Source organism: Pinus tabuliformis, chromosome 8, assembly GCF_031772625.1.
Source record: "Pinus tabuliformis cultivar Carrire ecotype Pingquan chromosome 8, CPIR1, whole genome shotgun sequence".
Lineage (NCBI taxonomy): Eukaryota > Viridiplantae > Streptophyta > Pinopsida > Pinales > Pinaceae > Pinus > Pinus tabuliformis.
Genome location: NC_142294.1, coordinates 158,733,073 through 158,755,209, shown reverse-complemented (window position 1 = coordinate 158,755,209; position 22,137 = coordinate 158,733,073). Strand labels below are relative to the sequence as shown.

The 22,137-nt window shown below is 38.4% G+C and overlaps 1 protein-coding gene across 1 annotated transcript in view; it reads left to right on the top strand.

Moving 5' to 3' along the window:
- LOC149234622 (protein HESO1-like) overlaps positions 1–22,137 on the top strand; it is a 362,969-nt gene that overhangs the window by 115,184 nt on the left and 225,648 nt on the right. Inside the window, exon 4 of the mRNA XM_089371888.1 lies at positions 16,268–16,450. Within this exon, the coding sequence (XP_089228014.1) occupies positions 16,268–16,450 (183 nt within the window). The remainder of the gene's footprint in view (positions 1–16,267; positions 16,451–22,137) is intronic.

Below are 22,137 nucleotides of genomic sequence, written 5' to 3'. Positions count from 1 at the left end.
AAAGCAAAGCAAAGCAGAGCTTAGCAGAGCAGAGCTCAACAGAGCAGATCTCAACAGAGCAGAGCTCAACAGAGCAGAGCAGTGCAGGGCACTGATGGCAGAGATAGTACAATCGAACATATGGATCAGCGGATGGAGTTCTCCCTAGTTGAGAGGGAGTGTTAAAATTGGCAACTAGGGCCAAACTCCATGTGGGTCATCTTATTAATGGAAGCTAATATTTTTCTTGGATCCCTCTCATCGAGAGGTGTAGGATTGATCTAAAGATCATCCGATTCCGATAAGTATTCATGGAGATATGAATTTATTTGTGTTATGGGACAATTCGTCAAGGTCGGCCAACAACCAAATATACCCCACTTGTGCTCAACGTTTTACTATAAAAGGAGGAGGTCTTCAAGTCATTTATACACACACTCTTCTTGTGATCTCTTCCTCTCCACATGTCTTTGGGTTTTGGTGGGAGGAGAGATACTAAGAGTATACGCTGGCCTAAGTCTTATGATGCCCTAGCCGCAGTAAGGAGGATGCCCTAGCAGCAGTCTAGCCGCAGTTAAAGGAGGAACATCTAGACGCAGTCAAAAGAGAAGGCTCTACGTAGATCTAAGGAACAATAAGAGGAGGCATCTAGCCGCACCATTCAAGGGTGCCCTAGGCCGCAGTGAATGAGGGTATTTATCCAGCAAGAGGAGGCACTTATACACAGTAAAGGAAAGACCTTAATCCGCAGTTGAGGGTGACACTTATTCACTGAAAGGAGGTCTCTTAGCCGCAGTTGAAGAGGCCCTAATCAACAGCAAATGAAGGCCTAAAACAACTGCCACAAGAGGCTTCTATCTGGCCCTAATCCGCAGTTAGCAAAGGTCCTAATCTGCTGTCCAAGAAGAACTTATATGCTGTCCAGGAGGAGCATTAATATGCTGTGAAAGAAGACCTCAAACCATAGTTAGAAGAGCCCTTATCACAACATTAAAAGGAACCCTCAGACGCAACAAGGATAGAGATATCTAGTCACAGAAAAAGGAGGTATCTAATCGCAGTTTGGTGTATGATCTACCAGCTATCCAAAGGAGCTTCAATACGCTGCAAAGGAGGTCAACTAAGGAAGCCCCAACACATGAAGAAGAAGCATGATCAGATTGCTGTAGGTTGTTCCAGGTATGAGACTATTTGTAGAAGTGAAAGCCACAACCATAAGAGGAAACAGTGTGATGATGAAGTCTGCCCTCAGACTTAGATCGGACCTAGTAGCACTGGTTTCATATGCAGATTGGGAACTGATATACTGATGCATTTATAACTGTTTTGAGGTCTTGTACTTCTGTGTTGCTATGTGCTAGGCCACAGGCCATAGCACCACAACAAAGGTTTCTTTGGGGCTGCTCTCTCTTAAGTCTGTTTTGAAGATCATATAGGAAGCGTTGGACAACCTCAGATATCCTCATTAGATCAGCAAGCTTATACATGGGTTAGCGGCAAGCATGAAGAATCATGGACAACAATAGCATGGTAAAGCATGGACAACAGCAAGTACATTGGGATAGCAATAAGCATGGTGCAACAGTGGCACTATGTACAACAATGATAAACATTGGGACAACAGTTGCATGAGGTCTAGCATTGTGATGATGGGTGCAACATGGTGCAACACGGTGAGCTACAGCACATGGACGAGATGCAACACAATGATAGGTGAAGGAGTCACCTTGGAGAATCAGTTGAAGCAACATGTCTTCAATTGATCTCATGTAGAGATGATCTATTCTCCTATCTAGAAAGTCAAAGTGTTGACTTCTGTTGTAAATGTACTATCTCTCTCTCTCTTCTGAACTATTGAAGAACATAGAAGAAGAATTGATCAAGGGTTTCCCCACATTGGGGTTTGTCCTTGGCTAGCGCCACACTTTGTGTCCTCTTGTCTTGGCTTGTCTTCTGTGATTTATGTTTGTGTTCTATTTGCAGTTTACTTTAATGTTGATGTGATTGCTAATCTGGAGAAGATATTGAGCTAACTATGAAAATTGAAATAAATTGCTCTAAGCATAGAACATACCTAAATTTAACAAGATTCCATTGACGAATACCAAGACCATGACTTTTGACACTTTTTGTCTCTCCAAGACTAAGAAATCAATCCTCTTCCTTTCACACTATTGAGATCATCATGATTGCTGCATGATTGAAGCTGTCACTAAGATCTTCTAATATCTGCTCTATGATTGATCTTTGATATTGCCACCGAGGTGATCTTTGCAGCATTCATCAAGATTATGATATTTCATAACAAGATCATGACAACATCTAGAGTTGATGTGTTACATCATGTGATCATGAGACTGTTTATCCTTGTCATCTTTGTCACAACTCCCTTCTTTATGACAAGGCTGTAACTATCATGGTTTCTTACTACTCCCTTTGAGTATACTGAGACTGTAGCTCTTGACTTGATTGTCACTGCTTAGATTGCATTAGACTCAGTCATCACTGAAATTCTCTTCAACGTGATTATATGCCGAGACTTAGATAATACCTTCAGGATCACTATGAGTTCTATTAGGCTGTGACAGTGAGGACAACAAGGATTCTGAAGCTTACATTGGTTGCTCATGAAGTAGATCCACCAAGATCTACTTTCCATCTAGGCCGAGAATACATGTATATCAGATATATATATGACGAGGTGGATTCATTCACATGTATGTCGTAAGGGAGATCTCTGCTCCATCTTCCATGTGAGATTCATCTTCAAGTATGCCAAGATAAGATATAGCCTAGATCTTAAGTCAATGCAAAGTCTGCCAAGACTGCTCCTTGTCATGCGAGGTTGGTCTGTCTTTGATGCTGAGATTGTCATCATGAAGATCAAGTCTATGCCGAGAATGTGTTGAGCCTAGACTTCAACTCACTGCTGTGTTCTCATCCGAAGTTATTTCTGCTCCATACAACCGAGATCATGACTGCACCTAAACCCCAAACGAGGTGCAGTCAAACCCTACTGCGACTCTGCTCCTATATGCAAAATTTCAGAGTCATACGGAAATTTCCTTGTGTCATTTGCGCTGACCCTTCGTGGGTATTTATAGTAGTGTGTGCTCTTAATTTGAGCTGACTTGAACATATGAACCGACATGTCTTTATGCCAAGCCGACATGACTTCCATTTAATTCATTTTTGGAGCCGAAATTAGGATTCCTTTGATGTTTTGCTTGCAGACTTCGGTAGGCTTGCTTTTGAGGTATTGATCTTGGTCTTGGAGGGTTGTTACACAACTTTGAGGACATGAATACATTTACATAAACTCATGAAGAGTTTCTATACACATGACATGACTCTTTGACATATAAATAAATCCTAAAGACATCAAGAAGAAGTCTTTCACCTAGTGACACTTGTTGCTCATGAAACCCATGTAGCAAGGCATAAAAATAATTTATTTCCTTTTATTACATCGTTTACAAAGATCATGTCATTATGAAGACCGAACCTAGTCACACTCTCATCAACACTCCCTCTTAACTAGCGATGTATTCATAATGGTACTTGGTCATTCTCAATCTGAAGAATTTCTCATAAGAAGAATCAGATTTGCAATCCATCTGTTATAGCATCATTTCAATCAACATTGTTTCCATATAGCAAGGCCTTGACTAACAACTCTATCTCTCAAATAGATAAGAGCACACAATGTTGGCGAGGCCAATGACTAATAGACACACATCATCATTGTCTCTCTTAGGGTCATACCCACTCAGGTGTTCTTCAAGTATGCCCTACTAGGACTATTCTCATCTTGGGTTCCCAGCCCTCAAGAATAACGATCCTCTTGCCCACTTTTGTCTTGGATGCCTTACCACATCCTCAAAGGGTGTTGGATGCCAGATGATTACACAATCCTCCATTCTTTCTTCCAAACTGAAGACAAGAATGTCGTGTCTAACTCTTCCTTTTAACTAGGGATGAGTTCCAAGTTTCTCTTCACTCGGAAACTTGCTCGAGTTCCTTTTACTTATAGGAACCTCCCAGAGCTCCCTCTTACCCAGGGACTCTATCATCAGTACTTTATAGGGTCTTCTAGTTGACTGACGATCCAAGACTTCGATGTCATCAATTTCTTCACGTGTAGGGTTCAGCCATCCATCACTTTCCTCCGTCATGTCATTCCTTCTTTCCCGGAAAGTATCCTCCTTGGCTTTGCATCTGGGGCTTCCTTCATAAGGCCATCTATCTTCACCCTTTTCTTCAACAGTGATTTACAAGGTACATAGTTGTGACATCCTTCACAACTCTCCTTACCTTGGCCCTGCACACATACCCAGTCTTTTCCAAGAGGTCAGACATCAAAAACAAATCACATGTTACCTTTTGGTGATGGCCTTCTATTAATGACATCTTCTTGTAGGCATCAACATCCTGCATACGTGTTGACACATCTCCCAACGATATCTGTTGTCAAGGGTCTTCATCTTTTCAGACTTCTATCAGAGTCTTCACATCTTTCCGGGAGATTTCCTGGTCAAGTCTTCTTGATCTTCTGGATGTTGATTGCCTTCATCAAGGTTGCATACTTCACGATCTCTTTCATCCTCACATCTTTCATTCCCAGGAGCTCTCAAAGTTCTTCAATTGTAGTCAACTACCTCATACTTCATATGAGGACATATTATGTTGATTTCATCTAGTTAGACTTATGTCTTTCTGCATCCTTTCAGAGGAGGAGATCCTTTCCCTTTTGATCATTCTCGATCCATTTTACCTGCAACCATATATCATGACATTACAACATCAAATACAAATACAAGCATACATACCTCATTTTCCCTTCAGGCTACTTTCAGCAGCTTTCTTGATTGAACGGATCTTCAATCTCTTGGTTTGCTTCATCATGTCATCAGTCCTTCATCTCATGATTTCCATAAGTTGGAAATCCTGATGAAACATTTGCTGCCTTCCCAGACTAGGAGATCCTCCGCTGAAATTTCCATCAGAGATCCTTCAGGATCTAGTATGTCCCCATCTGGCAAATGTTTCCTTTGTCCTGGATGACTTCTTCCTTTCCTTTGATATTCAATGAGATTCTCAAGAGCTATGTTCTTCTTGATTCTCATACAAGCTCTTGTTTCCATGATGCCACGATGCATCTTCTTACCATGATCATATCTGCAAAGACTTCTGATAGGATCCTTTTGAGAGGGACACCATCTCACTCATAATGGAGATCTACTATTCCCTCTTTCCCTGATCCCTTTCTTCAGCTTCCTCCATCCTTCCGGTGATATGAGCTTTTCTTCCATAGTACTATTCTGTCTTGTCAACTTTCCTTTACTTATCTGCACTTGTTTGAGTCCTATCAGCTTGTCTTTCTCTATCTGATATAGAGACCACAAACTGTTGATCGAGGTAACCTCCTTGTCCATGGACATTTGTTACCTTGCTTATCAATATCAATATCAATGATGTTTATTTCATCATTATTCCCAGATCTCGTAACTGAGATCTCATGAAGATGTTTCTTCATTCTTCTTTACTGTATTTCAGATAGTATATCCTCTAGCATTTCATGTATCCTTCTTATGTCTTCTTACTTTATAGAACCTTAAGAGCTCTCATGAATTCAAAGGAGACCTTAATGTACTGACTTCATTTTTTTTATAATGATTCTGTCTATCCTACTGCAATAACTTTTGATGACCCATCTAACTCGTAGATCTTCTTACAATGATGAAGTCAATGAACCAAACTTGATTATAGAATGAAAAGATACTTACTTGATATGTGAAGATGAGATCTTCACCTTGATCATTTGATGCTTCCTCCGGATAGGATCCTTGTTGAGGCTTATCTTCAAGTCTTCAAATTAATTGACTTGAATATCTGATCCTTGCAGCATTGACTTGAGGTTGCTTGCCATGATGTAGAGATCCATCAATTAGTGTTATTATGATTGTGGCAACGAACACCTTCATTCTACATCGAGTACTGTCCATACAATTCATGCTGTAGATGATCTGCTTCTTTGAGTAGGAATCCGAGTTGTTCTCTATTGAAAGGATCAATCATTGTAATGTTGAGGTCATGCCATGATGTGGATTGTGGGAGTCATCAAGGCTGCTGCTATGCATCTTGAGATCTGACTATTTCATCCTCTGATTAATGTCTCTTAAGACCCTTGTTACGAATAAAATATATATAAATAATAATATAATATAAGCAACGAGGAGAATTGTAATAATTGTTAGTTAATTAGTAATTAGGTTGAAGAAGCATGTCTAAATGAGACATGACTCTCCATGAAGAGACACTTTCCTGATATATAAGAAAGCCTCTCGTTCTCATTGTAATTCATCATTCTTATTTTTATTCATCTATTTAATATAATATTTGTATCCTCATGGATATCTTGATATTCTAAGTCTTTTGGAGTAATTAATTTATAGAAGGAACTTTGTTCGCTTCATGTGGTATTAGAGCAGTTCGGTCCTCTAGGTTGTTTAACAGGTGCACAAAGCTAGTTCTCCGATCCAAGTCTTTGGCTATCGACTCTTTGTCAAATTTATTGCTGTTGCAGTTCAAGCGTTTCGCTAAATATTTGGGGTTTCTCCGTCTCGCTACCAGGCCTTTGGCTATATATATATAACAAAAATAATAATAAAGATTATTAAATAAAAAAAAAGTCATATAAAAAAAAAGAGATTAAAAAAATATAGAAAAAAAATCAAATTCAAAAAAAAGAAAATAAAAAATAAAATAAAATAAGTGCATAATAAAGATAAGAGGGAATCTTTCCAAGTATATTTAAACTTTTTACGTGGAGAAGCCCGTGGTTTTAAAAACAACCCATGGTAATTGCCCATGGTATTTTAAAAAGTTAAAAAAAAAAACAAAAAACAAAAGGAATACGTTTTACTTTTTACGTGGAGAACATTTTAATGGAGGTTTTAAAAACAACCCATGGTAATAGCCCATGGTATTTTAACATCATGACCGTGTCATATGAAAAGACATGACCTTTATATTTATTAAGTGGGGTGACATTAAAAATTTATCAAGGGAGTAATTAAGTATATAAAAAAAAGGGGACAATTTATTATTAAATAAAAAAAGTGAAATTATTATTATTATAAGATAATAAAGTTATTTTGAAAAGGGGTCTTAATATAAAGAAAGACATACATATAGAGAGGGAAACAATATAAAGGAGTATTTAAAAAAAAGAAAAGAAAAAAAAAACATTCAAGTTTTAACGAGCCACATTAAAGGAGAATATTTGAAAAAAAAAGTGATTAAAAAAATATTTATTATTCAAGAAGAAAAATGGAGTCTAATACAGAAATGAAGACCAAAAGATTCCCAAAAACCTTACCCAGAGATGGTAAAGCACTATTTAACATTAAAGGAAATTTAGCAGGAAAAGATATATTTCTATTTCTCCGTCAGAAGATGCAAATTATATAACACCCAAAATCGCAAACCAACTAGTGATCCCAGAGTCAAATATAACTGAAAAATTAGACTTTTTTCGCAATAAAAAATATGACATAGCCAATTTACAGTTAAACATTGAAGGTTATACTTTTGTATCACAATTCTCAGTTCACGCCCTATGGAACAATCAAGGGGACATTATTTTGGGATCACCCTGGATGGAAACGGTAGGATCTGTCATCTTAAATACGAAGAATTTTTTTTTAACATTTTCTTACAAGAAGAAAATAACACTCCAAGATGTTACACTGAAACCAAATTCAGTAACGCCAGAAGATATCTCAGATATTTCAAAAGTAATTTCTCAAGAAGGTAAAAAAGTATTACAAAATATGCAAAAAGAAATTGACAAAATCACTGTTGGCAAAAATGAAGAAGTTTCCCGACTTAAAAACCATAGTGAAAAATTCCTGACACAAATTAAGAAACTTAAGAAGAATAAGAAGTCATTAGAAAACCAGGTACAACAACTTATCAAGAAGGAAGCATCAAATGTAGGAATTCAAGTTCATGACAAAACAACAAATATCAATTCAGTGAATATCACAACTCAGGAAGAAGACAAGCAAGTTGAAGAAAAGACACGCTTGGATGTTGCAGTTCAGACAATGGACATCCCAAGTGAATGTTCCATAACCAATTCAACAACATCTTCACCAGAAGGAAATCTAAAAACTTTACACTGGCATCCGAATCATGAGAGTAGACAAATCAACCAAGCTACGTATCAGGACCATTCAAACCATAGACAACAAATTAATGTTTCAGAGAATAATGACATAACAACAATCCAGTCTTATGCTAACAAGTCATTACAAAACTCCAGTGATCAGAATACTATACAGAAGATAAATTTAGGATGGTCTGATCCCTTCTCAGTGCGACAATTTTGTTTGTCACTTAGAAGATCATATCAGCTTGTATCGACAAAGATGACTGTTCCGAAACGGAAAGACATTTGAGGTGTTAGCTCTTGAAATTTCACCTTAGGCTGAGAAAGGCAAACCTCAAGGCCACATCAAACCATTTAGCCTCGTAGCTAGCCCTACGGGGCAGGAGAAGGCTCTCTCCGGTCAATCTCGGCAGATCTTCAATGGGATGAGATGACCAACAAGGTAACACTGATATTAGGCTAGTAAATTGATTAAAAAGGTTGATTTGGGGTTTTTTGGTGGCAAATTGAGGAATTGCAATTTTGGGTGCGGGGATTTGACACAGTTTCTGCAGGGGGTTCTTTGGGGCGAGGTAAGAGACCGTATTGATGCCTTTGATTGAGATGAGTGGATGGAAAAGACCGGTAAGGAGCTAAGGAGAACAAATAATACTTTGAATTCTCCTTAAACAGTAGAAAACATAGAAATTAAACAAATTTAAAAGCAGAGCATGGCAAGCATGAATTCTTACTTTAACACTTCATTTGTTTAATGTGCAGCAGTAAAGGAAAGGAAATGATTCACATAAACACACTTACAAGAACATTGAGAAACACACCATCAACACATGAATCCACAAGAATCCCAAAGAGGACTGCAAAACCCCGGTCTTCCTTATCCAAAAATTGCAGAGATACAGTGAAATAATACAATGATAGCTTCTCCCTCAAGAGTCCAACCATGAAAATGAGCAAGAAAGTACATAATATAGATGATCTAACCTCTTTCCCTGCCTCCATGGGTCGAGCTCACTATCCTAGGAGCTGTTTCAACCACTTCTAAACTAAGCACTACAAACTAGGCAGTCAAAACAACTTGCCTCTATAAACTTGGAAACCAATTCATACATTTAATTTTTACCCTTTTCATAAATGAATCTTCTAGAAGAGTTACAAAAGGATAAAAGTGTCACAATTACATCAAAGAGGACCATCATTAACCTCAAAAAGTCAAACTGAGTCAAATTTGCGTTTTCTGGGCTGTACAGTGCATTTTTGGACAAATCTGCCTGACGGGTCGCGCCCCTTTGGAGCTCTATTTGGGGTACTTGCAGGTGGCCAAATTGAGCAAAAGTGGGCTTGTTGGAAAGGTCTGTGAGTCTACTTTCCAACCCAACTGGAATTTTTGAATTTGGAGTTCATTTGCCCTGTCAAAAACCAATTCTCCCAAGACAGCGTTCTGCAGTTCAAAAAAGTGGCAGAAAGTCAAAATTTTCATGTATTTTGACCTTCTGGAGGCCCAAAACTCCATAAAAACTCAAGTCCATCCATGGGCATATGTAACTTTGCATAACAAATCAGGAAATGCTGAGTTTTTGTGAAAAGGAGTTGCCATGACAAAGGGTCTCACCGGGGTGAGACCCGTTAAAGAGCCAAAACCTGTAAATTACCAAAAAATGCCAAAATTACCCAAAATTCTCAAATTTTTTTGGGATTTGAGCTGTGGCTAGGCTATTGAGTGCCATGATCTTTGAGTGAAGCCTCAGCCAAGATACGGAGTGGATTGGTCTTCTTCTTCCCTTTTAGGGCCTCGGACAACCGCCTTTGAAACATCTTCATTTTGGCCTTGCACACATGCATTCTTGCCCAGTAATGGTTTTTCATGTTCCTCAGCAACTTTTTATCTTGGTTGGCCTTAGCCAACAGCCTCTCCAAGTGTGCGTTCTCCTGGATGAGCATAGACTCTCGGTCAGCAGGCAATGGGTCACCGGGTCTTCTACGGTTCAAGGTTCGGTCACTACGAATCCTCCATAGCTCATCAAGTGCCTTCTCTTCCTCCAACTGTTTGTTGCGCTGCTCCAGGTAGGTGATTGTCCATTGTGCACCTTCTAGTCTCTGTTGCAACAAGCAGTTCTCTGCCTCCTTTTGCTGAATAGCCTCATGAAGCTCCGAAGTAGGAGAGCGGGTATCAAGATCAATAATGTCAATGTCGGGATCACCGGTCATCTCCTCCTCGATCATGGGCTGCTTGCCGCTCTGTGCTACCTGTGCTGGTGAAGAAAGCGAGGCCCCTTCCACCCGATGTGGAGATAACACTCGCTGAGCTGATGATGAAGGCGAGACCCCTTCCACATGCTGTGGAGAAAGTACTCGCCGAGCTGCTGCAAATAAGGCCTTCTGGCCTCTCTGATAAGTAACCAAAGGTGAGGAGCTGACATTGTCTAGTGACGGGGATGTCATGCTGCTGTGATGGTCCTTCCTCCTCGTGAACAATCTCAGGATGTGGTGGTGGTGCTGTGCATGACATATACATCATCATACAATTTCATTTGCAAGGATGTTATGGGAGGTAGGGTTAGGGTTTAATTTTTTGATTTCTTAGGAAGAGGGGTAGGGTTTAGGGCTCTTAGCAATTGTGGAAGGGAAATTTAAATAAAAATGATAGGGAATATGGAATGGGAGGTGAAAAATAGGGAAGACAAGGGATACCTCAAAACAGCATATAAAACCCTAGCAATTTGACAACTTCAAACCAAAGCACAATGGAGACTTCTACTTGCAAATGGAGACCTCTACAAATATAATCATGATCTTCTTAAACTCTAACAAGCAACAATTTTTCATGATTTGAGGGCCTACCTTACAAAATTTGGCAATTTGTGGCTCCTTGGCAAGTTTATTGGCAAATTTCTGTGGAGAAATCCCCAACGGGTCGCGCGCCTTTCAGGAGGCTTTTGGAGGCCTTCCCAGTGTCAGAATTAGGTGCAGGATAGCTCGTTGGAAAGGTCTTTGAGTCTACTTTCTAACCCAACTGGAATTTTTCAATTTGGAGTTCATTTGACCTGTCAAAAATCAAATCTCCCAAGACTGGTCAAAAAGTGCCAAATGAGGCTGCCTCAAGGAAGAGTGCTGTTGCAGTCAACTTTTGAATGCCTTCCTCAACCCCAAATTGAGCTCATGATAGCTCATTGGAAAGCTCTTTGTGTCTAGTTATCATTTTACCCATCAAGCAAATCATTTGGCCAACCAAGCTAGGAGAAAACTTGATTTTCCCAAGGTCACTTCAGAGGTGTCTTTGATTCTCCTGAGGCAACGATATTCTTGACATTTATCTCAAACCATGACACCTGTGTAAAAAGTGAAGGAGGTTTTTCTTCCTTGGCATGTTTTGGACAAAAACCTCTCTCAGTTTCCCAAAATTCATCTTTGATTGCTCTGAAACAGCTTTTGAGTGAAACTTATCCCGATGTGTGAAACAAGGAATTTTGTCGAAATGGAGCGAAATGAAGGGGATAGGGGGCTTCTAAATTCTTGAGGAAATTTTTGGGAGTAGGGAGGGATGTTAGGAAGCAGGGGAAAGTGGAATCTCAGAGATTGAGTGAGGGGAAGGGGTCCAAAAGGGCAAAACACAGGCCCAACCTAGAAAATTGCCAGGTTGTAGCAAGAAACTAGGGTTTGTGCAAAAATGAGGAATTTGGGGGATCTCAGTGATGGGAAGTGTTTGATAAGGTACTTTAAGGATAGGGGAAGATGTATGAACATCAGGATATGAGTTTTGTCGATGATTTGGCCGCCCAAGAGAAATTGGCTTCAAAACCCCCTAGGAGAGGGAAATGACCTTGCCTAGGCACAACTGAAGCATGAATAAGTTGTAAAAAGACTCATTAGACATTGAGATGATAATGAAAACCCTATGAATGATGATAGACTCAGCTGAATGATGACATGGACCGCCATTTGGACAACTTTGAGAAGAGTGAGAGCAAATCCTAGACCTAATGCCTAGTGACCAAATTTTGCTTGAAGACTCACTGAAATGACAAAATTTGACCTTGACACTCTGAGACCACTTTGTAAGAGCATATTTGATCACTGTAAGAAGGTTGGAAAGACTGACACTAACAGAGGCCGAAAAAGAGATCAAGCCTTTTCATCGACAAGCTTTGAGGACAAAGCTTTTTGAGGAAGAAGGCAATGTTACGAATAAAATATATATAAATAATAATATAATATAAGTAACGAGGATAATTGTAATAATTGTTAGTTAATTAGTAATTAGGTTGAAGAGGCATGTCTAAATGAGACATGACTCTCCATGAAGAGACACTTGCCTCATATATAAGCAAGCCTCTCGTTCTCATTGTAATTCATCATTCTTATTTTTATTCATCTATTTAATATAATATTTGTATTCTCATGGATATTTTGATATTCCAAGTCTTTCGGAGTAATTAATTTATAGAAGGAACTTTGTTCACTTCAACCCTTTTCTGTAGACATGATGATGTAGACTGCCCCTTAGATCTAGGTCTTGTTCCTTTAGCTAATTAGCGGCCTTGACCTCTGAATGTCTCTTTTCTGCCCCTTTCCTTGGCTGCTAAACCAACCCTCTAATACCATGTTGAAGAATCTAGGGCAAACAGAATGAAGATGATTCTTCTTATCATGATAACAATTTGTGAAGTATTTAAGCAATTTATATTAGCTTGATATTTCATTCATTATTAGTGTGTGTTTTCACTTCATCAAACTGCTACCAAAACCAAAAGTGACAAGAACACAAATATTTGGCATTCTGCCAAGGCCAAAACCTCTACCTATTGGAGAGGAAAACCCACACAAAATTCTTCTTATAGAGATTCCATTGATGAATACCAAGACCATGACTCTTGACACATTCTGCCTCTCCAAGACCAAGAAATCAATCCTCTTCCTTTCACACTGCTGAGATCATCATGATTGCTGCACCATTGAAGCTGTCACTGAGATCTTCTAATATCTGCTCCATGATTGATCTTTGATATTGCCACCGAGGTGATCTCTGCACCATTCATCAAGATTATGATCTTTCATAACAAGATCATGACAACATCTAGAGTTGATGTGGTACATCATGTGATCATGAGACTGTTTATCCTTGTCATCATTATCACAGCTCCCTTCTTTATGACAAGGCTGTAACTATCATGGTTTCTTACTACCGAGACTGTAGCTCTTGACTTGATTGTCACTGCTTAGATTGTAGTAGACACAATCATCACTGAAATTCTCTTCAACGTGATTATATGCCGAGACTGAGATAATACCTTCAGGATCACTGTGAGTTCTATTAGGCCGTGACAGTAAGGACAACAAGGATTCTGAAGCTTACATTGATTGCTCATGAAGTAGATCCACGGAGATCGACTTTCCATCTAGGCCGAGAATACATGTATATCAGATATATATATATATATATATATATATATATGACGAGGCAGATTCATTCACATGTATGTCGTAAGGGAGATCTCTGCTCCATCTTCCATGCGAGATTCATCTTCAGGTATGTCGAGATAAGATATAGCCTAGATCTTAAGTCAATGCGAAGTCTGCCAAGACTGCTCCTTGTCATGCGAGGTCAGTCTATCTTTGATGCCGAGATTGTCATCATGAAGATCAGGTCTATGCCGAGAATGTGTTGAGCCCAGACTTCAACTCACTGCTGCATTCTCATCCGAAGTTATTTTTGCTCCATACAAGCAAGATCATGACTGCAAAATTTCAGAGGCATACGAAATTTTCCTTGTGTCATTTGCGCCGACCCATCGTGGGTATTTATAGTAGTGTGTGCTCTTAATTTGAGCCGACTTGAACTTATGAATCGACATGTATTTATGCCAAGCCGACATGACTTCCATTTAATTCATTTTTGGAGCCGACATTAGGATTCCTTTGATGTTTTGCTTGCAGACATCAGTAGGCTTGCTTTTGAGGTATCCAGCTTGGTCTTGGAGGGCTGTTACACAACTTTGAGGACATGAATACATTTACATAAACTCATGAAGAGTTTCTATACACATGACATGACTCTTTGACATATAAATAAATCCTAAAGACATCAAGAAGAAGTCTTTCACCTAGTGACACTTCTTGCTCATGAAACCCATGTAGCAAGGCATAAAAATAATTTATTTCCTTTTATTACATCGTTTACAAAGATCATGCCATTATGAAGACTGAACCTAGTTATACTTTCTTCAACACTCTAGAGGGTTAGAATCGCACTTGTAGGGTGAGCGTTGAGAGCCATGGGCCTCCACCATTGCAGAGCATTGATTGCCACACTATGGGCCTCTTCAACACTCACATTGCTTGTTCATGCCTCAGCCATACAGAGATGATGATGCACTTGGACCACGTTGCCTAGCTCATATTGACACCCAACACTTGGAAGCTGATCCAGAGCCTAGATGAGGTTTTGTCTCACCCGGAGAGACATAAGAGGGCACGTGTCATCTTCTAGTCCTCATTGATGGAGCATCGACATGATTTTGAGGCATTTGGAGACCCATGAGACCCATTTGGAGATGTTTTGTAGCATTTGGAGTGCATCCTCCTCCTTACCATCATTTTTGAGGCCCTCACCCTCATTCTTGGCACATGAGGCCTCAACTCTAGCATTGGAGTGCACTTCACATTAATTACATGGGTTAAAGAGTAATTAAATAACAATTAATGTTAAAGCTATCTTGGTTGGCTTGTAACCAAGTGTTTGTTACATCGTTTTAACACTTTAGGGGCTTCCTCATTAGGAAATTTGAATTCATTAGGATGATATAAATAAGCGAGAGTACTAGGCTGAAGATGTATGTCGCACAAAGTTGATCAATAGGCCAAATATCAACGTGATACACAACTGATCAAGAGGATCATAGGACCAGATATCTAATCACAGAGATGTCACAAGCCAGTCCTGAAAGTCTGTGCTAACAAGCTGATCAAAAGGGCCAAATATCTTGCCACAGAGATGTCACTAGACAGTCCTGAAAGACGCCGAAGGTTTGTGTTAATGAACTGATCAAAAGGGCCGACTATCTAGCCACATAGATGTCACTAGATAGTCCTTAAAGAGGCAAAAATGCCTCAGAAAAGCTTCAGCGAAGAGCCATAACCAAAGCATAAAAATAAACCAAAAACCTTCCTTCAATCCTTGCCCTCCTATTCAGCTTGGCGTGACTACACAAGGCCGCAGATAACCTCAGAGATATATCAGTCTGTCTTTGCAAGTTAGATCGAATGAGGGCCAAACGAGCTATATTTGTACTTGTTGAAGATGCTTCTAGAGTGGGCCAGCTGACTTGACAAAGGAGGGATCTGACCTCAATTTAAATTTTCAAATTTGGAGCCAAAAATAATTCTTCTTGGAGGCCGACTTGACTACTTGGAGGCCAAATCTAACTAGGAGACCCAAAATAATTTAATTAAATTGATCTTGACCATTTAGTAAGCAAAAATGATTAGGATAAGCCCATCATTAATTAATTTTGAAATAAAATTGCCACCATGCTAAGGCTGCTTGTAGAGTCATCTTTGGGGTTTTTAGCCACAAATGGAGCTTCAACTTTCAAAGAGGCATATGTCCTCAATCGTAAGGAGTTGTGAGACGTGCCACTTATCGTTAGAATCAGCATGACGAGGGCCATCAAATGAAGACGATCTTGAGCCCAAGAACCTTGACCTTCCTTGTCATTTTTGTCATTGAAGGTGGGGCTTCTTCTGGCTGCCGCTTGAGTTGACATCAATGACAACCAGATTTCAACATTATGTACTTCTATTATATGAGTACCATTGATCCCTGGCAGGCTTCTCCACGTTGAACATTATAAAAACACAACTTTTCTGGTATTTGTTTATGATGGTATCAACGCTTGTTCATTGTCAATAGGAAAGATTGTAGGATTATGATTCAGTTTTGCATGTTCTGTTTTATTTTAAGTTACACTTGTATTCTAATTGGCCAATGCAGGGTATTACAATTTTTCTAGTCAGTATTCTACAATTGTGATTGAGTAGTTCGATTTACAGCTGATAATTTGTGTAAAAAACTTTTATCTTAAAGGTTCTTATTTTTCTTTCAATGTTTTTGTTCAGGTGGCAGTGTTAGCAGTTCTGGACCCTCTGTAAGGGCATTTGGTTCGTTTACAATGGATTTATTTACAGCAGAAAGTGACTTGGACTTATCTGTAAGTCTTGGTCATACTGGGAATGCTTTCCCGAGAGAAAATAAAATTCAAGTTCTCAAGAAGTTGGTAAAGGGACTTTATGGTCTTCAAGGTAGTAAGGGATCTGTTTTCTGATTTTTGTGTTGTCTATCTGTTCTTTAGTGTGCTTTTGACAATGTTAGTTGAACCTTAGTATTGCTATGTAGCACATTGCTTATTTTTTTGACATCTTATTCAGGATTTATAAGTGTTATTGTTGTGCTACAAGATTAGGGATTTGCCTTTCAATCTTGATTTTTTTCACGAGGAAGAAGAAAATTATATTAATTACAGTAAAATTAAAAAATCTCGTATATTGCCAAGAACACATACATGCAGAAAACATGACTCATGAGTCTTGAAAGTCTTTGCACTACAACTAATAGATGCTACGCATTATACGAACAGCAGGAATACTTAAAACTAAGTACCATTTCTCAGTCTTGAACTATGAGAAAACCCACTTCAAAAAGTCTTTTAAAGCAATGGCTATTTTAATTCTTAAATAAACCGAGTTTTCCTTAAAGCGAACAACCTTGATTCTCGTTCCTACCCTAAGAATCTCCCCTCTAGTTCCTAAGCCTCTTTTCGCCATATCCAAGGAGTCAGATAAAATCTCTGAAGTCCTCATGAAAAAGAACGTTAAAACTATTTTCAGACCCTAAACTACTGATAGTTACATTTTTGATAATGTTTGGTAGAAATCTGTCCCTTTCCTTCAGAAAGGTGTATCTGAGATCCATTATTCCTGTGGGGTTTCATACATATGCCAAATGCAGAAATTTCTGTGTTGTTTGACCTTCAACGCAATACAGAAATTTCACCTTTTCCCTAGGGGTTTCCTGAATATTATCCATGTGAATTCAGCCTTATGGCTATTATGAAGTATAAATAAAACAGTGGACAGTATTTTAACTTTTAACAACCCCAAAAATTTTAGTACTAGACAGAAATTTCATCTTTTCTCCAACGAGTTCCCCAAATCCTTACCATGTGAATTTTCAGCCTTAGTGCCTCTTATCCCTTCTTCTAGAAGGGGTAGCTATAGCAAATTTTTTGACTTGCATTTGGTGAACAAAGCTGGATACAAACAGGATGGGTTCAAATAACGTTGGCTGGCTGCTGAACTATACTTAATTTTCTGTAAGTATTGCAATCAAATCCACAATCCAAAGCTCTTCAGCAAATTTTACAGCCAGAAGTTTCAGTTTTTAGAAGAGTTTGTGGCATCTGATTGTGAACTGGAAGATGTGTCTGTGTTGCCTTTGCTGAAGGCACTTGGTAAAGTTGGGCTGGGCTATTCACAGTTTTGGATTTATTTCACAATTCTCTTTGGAGTCAAACCATGCACAATATACAAAAGTATCTTGGCTTCAAACAAAAGGGGTCTCGGTTTGGCATTGGATCTGTATGATAACCAATTGGGAGCTGTTGACCACTGGAGTGGCATTGGATGATTATATGAAAACTCCATGCCCAAGGATGATTCAGAGGACATTTGTACCATCAGATATCATCAGTGAACATAGTTTTTTAACTCTACCTCTATTTTCTCATCATCTTTCTTGTAACCAGATTCCACACCCTGCGGGGAATTGTAATAAGTGATACTAGTAATGATGAGTTTTGAGTATGTAATAAGCCTAGGATGTTGGGACTCGATCAGCAAATGAGTACACCTTGGAGTGTTTTTTTATCTAGTTAATTATCCTTTTTTTTAGAGGCAGATAATTTTCTGGGTTTTTTCACACTTTTTACTCCAAAGCCAAGGTGACGGTTTGAAGGTTGAGCCCCTAACACATTTTAGTGTCTAGAGTCTATGTATATTACCATATTAGATCGCACAAAATATTTCGTGGAATTTGGTTAGGTCTAGGTAGTCATTTTTTAATTTTTTAGATTTCCCACAGGTCAAAAATTGCAAATAAAATTGTACTTGTAATGTAATAAGTGATGTCTATAGAAGTTGTATGGGGTATGAGTAATGAAATTTACACCTCTCACCCTCAAATTTCTACTATGACACACTTTGATGGGTTAAAATGTGTTTTGAACCCTCAAAACCCACTTTTCCTAAGTTTAGTGGGAAATCTCGCAATTAATTAAACTAAAAATTAAATAAATGGAAAAAAATAAATATCCGCACATGCTAAATGTTCTGGAAATGAGGTGGAAAATTGTGGGGGACTTAAAGTGAAGTCCCAAGGTGATGTGGACTCCTAAAATCAAGGAAGTGACATGTGCTCAAATAAAATCGAATTTTTGGCGTTAAAGGAGAAAGTTGTTTACTTGGAAATTCGAAATTGTGAAGTTAATGCATATTTGGGAGGATTTGGGGGAATATTTGGTGGAGATTTTTGTGGGAAATTGTCTCCACATCGGTTATCCATATACATTTGTCATTCTATCATAAAATTCGAATTTGGCACATAAGGGAAGAAGAAAATGATGTCCACTTGCCAGAATTCGACTTTTACACTTGGCATTGGAGCGCTATTCAACAAATTCAAATTTCTCTTTGGGATTATCACCTCATGCCATTTGTCATTGTCATTCTTCATTGGAATTTGCTCCCAACTCTCTATATAATAGAGCCATGGGCTTTCATATTGTATCATGTAATAAGCTATTGGGCGTGAGGAAACTCTGTCATTTTGTACTTGCATACTTTCTTAATATAATCAAGACTTTGGGGCTATTTGGCTAGTGTTCTCTTGGCGTTATGAGGTGATGCCTTTTCATACTACTGTTATTTCATATGTTGAATTAATATTAGTTTATGCTTGTCATCTTGCTTGGATTGATGTGTGCAAGTGATCTTACACATATCATTGATTTAGAGTAGTATTCTAGGGATAAGCTTGCCAATTCATTTTAGGAGGAATGCTTGGCTAAGCTTGCCAATTCATTTTAAGAGGAATGCTTGGTTTACTTATTCATTATATTGCTCTAATCTTTTGCAAACTAATACGTGTTGAAGTGTGTAGGAAAGATCTTTTGTATTGTGTGTAGGAATCCATTTGAAAGTGGGAGAAATCTCAATTAGATCAACTCACTCCTAGAGTCACAACGATCTAAGACTCGACCATTTATTCTCTCCAAGTTTTCCATCCAACGAGTAGCAAAAGAGAGTTTTCTTAGTCTATAACTACTTGATCATCCATTTAAAATTCAAAATACTTCTTTGGTTCTAGCTATTTCAAAGTTATATCTCTTATTCAAGATTCATTTCTAATTCTAGGCAAGTATGGGGGTTCACTCCCATTACTTGAGCTAGTACTTTGTAAATTAAATTCTAAGTTTAGTTTTGGTTCCCTTTTCCTAATTTCACACTGACAATAGGTATTTTTTTTGTGTTCTGCAGCCCATAGGCTTGAGCATTGGGCAGCAAGGAGCTTGAGGAGAAGCTTTGGGAAACTACTCACTCGTGTGTATGTAGGACCCCCTTATGCTGCCCAAAGACTGATTTCTAGGGAGGCCATAAACACTTGGGAGAGAGTTGCAAACTCATCTAGGCCGTGGGCCTTTTGAGCCTTGTGAATCTCTTTTGGAGAGTTTTTTCCATCTTCAAGTTTGTTGTTGCTATATTTTTTGGCGAGAGAGTCTAGCTTTGTTAGAGTCTCATCTTTGTAAAGATCTCTCTCGTATTGTGGGCTGCCCTCTTAGAGGCATTTTTACCCGCGTTAAGCACTAATAAAAGATGATAAAAAAAATGTTGGAGGGAGATTGGGATTTTTCCCTTGGCATCCCCCTTCCTCATTTAGAGGAGGGATTCTTGTGGGTGGCTTAATCTTGTTTTTAGTTTTTTTTAGCTTTCTAACTTTAAATTTCATATTGTGCATGCTTAAAATCAACACATTTCACTCCACATGCAAATTTTACTAATCTCGTATTTAAATTCCCACATGTATATGCTCTCAAGATTTGCAAACTATTTCTCTTTGAAGCATTTGCATGAAGCATTAGTTAAATTTGGGGAATTAACACAACTTGCACTTCATCTAGGCATTTTAGTATTGGAAGGCCCCAAGCCTCATTAAAACTTACCTCCAACTTAAGTTGGTTGAATAGACTTTTAGGGACCCTCTACCTCTACTGACTCCTCATTGTGAGATCCAAACATTTGGGCGAGGATGAGGTCTGAGGACTAGAGTTCAATTGTAACTTGGACTTAGAACTAATTAATAAAATGAATCAAGAACAACATTTCATCACATTTGCTTTGGTTTAAAGTCTCACATGCAAATCTTATTTCAAGAGGCACTTTGGATGCAAGCATTGTAATCTCTTTTAATTTTGCAACAAGTTTAATTTTCTTGTACTTGGAAATTGACTCATCTTTTGGTTTAATTGCATATTGTCATGAATGGTTGATTTCACTTTCAAGTACTATTATTTTGGGTTGCAAACTTAATTGCATGTTGTCATCTTGGTCTAACATTTGAGTTCTTTTTGTATCCTTTTGAGCAAGATAGTTTCCATGCTTTGATTTGTAGACTTATTCATCTTGAAAGCATTTATAATATCTTGTGCTAACAATTTATTGTTTCACTTTTCAGGATTATTTTGGCTTTCCATTTGAAAGCATTTCACTTCATTTTAAGCAAATATAATTTCATTTCTTAAAAAGCAATACTTTGAAGGCACTGGTTGTTTATGTATTTTATGCTTATCTTATGTATTTATGGATATTGCTCATATCAGTTTTGCTTATAAATCTTAAAGAAATAATCTATTTAACTCTAACAATTCTCCTAAAAACTCACATCTTTTTAACTTAACTTTTCATTAGGGACCACCCTTCTTAGCTAACCTAGGAGATAGCTCAAACAGAGAGAGTCAGGATTAGTGTGACTGCCCCTTCTCTGAGTCCCCTACCGCCGACCACACCTTGTGGGGTTGAAGGCTTTTCTCACTGACTTGTAGGTAGGTGTAGTCGGCAGGGTCAACAGGAGCAAGTGTTCTCCTTTGGATTTGCAAATGTTCTGTATCTTTGTCTCGGCTTGAAGTGTTAAATCTGTTTAGGAATTACTTGATAGATGTCTGTGCTTGCTATATCTCTATAGTTGTAGCAGGATGCAAATTATTTCAAATCTTGAACCTGGAGGATTGTGCTGTTACTAGCAGAACAAGTAGGAGCATTGGTCACAATGCCTCTGGAGTCTCAGCTTATGAAATTATCAATAGGTTGCCCAGTCATAACAAATGAATCTGTGAGTGCCGAAGCATTATAGCTACACAAAGCTCATTGCCTAAGGTTGGATTGCAGTAATTATATGTGATGGAAAGAATGAAAGGGCATCATTAGTTGTCGGCTAGCATTTTTCCAATGTAAAACTCTGCAGTTATTTTGCAGCAGTCGTGAGAGCAACAGTTGCAGAAGACCTTGCAGATGGATATCGAGAAATAGGCCCTAAGGAGCTCCGTTAGACATCAGTGAAATATGTGGGAAATAATATGTTGTTTTCTGAATATTCACCTCTTGTGCTAGAAAAGTTTATATGTAATTGATTGGAAGAACTAGCTCCAGTTTCTCATTCTCGCTCACAGAGTCGTGACTTTCATCTTTCTTCAATTGCACCCCAGACTCTACGTCTGAGGAACACACGTCAAAAAAATCTTGGGAGAATGTTTATTCAAAATGTGTCCCTTTTTGGTCATGATTTCTGGTTTTGATTGAAATTTCTCATGTCTTTACATGGGTCCAGTACACATATTTCCACCATATCCCTAGGTTTTTTTCCGTGTTTCTCTCTAAAT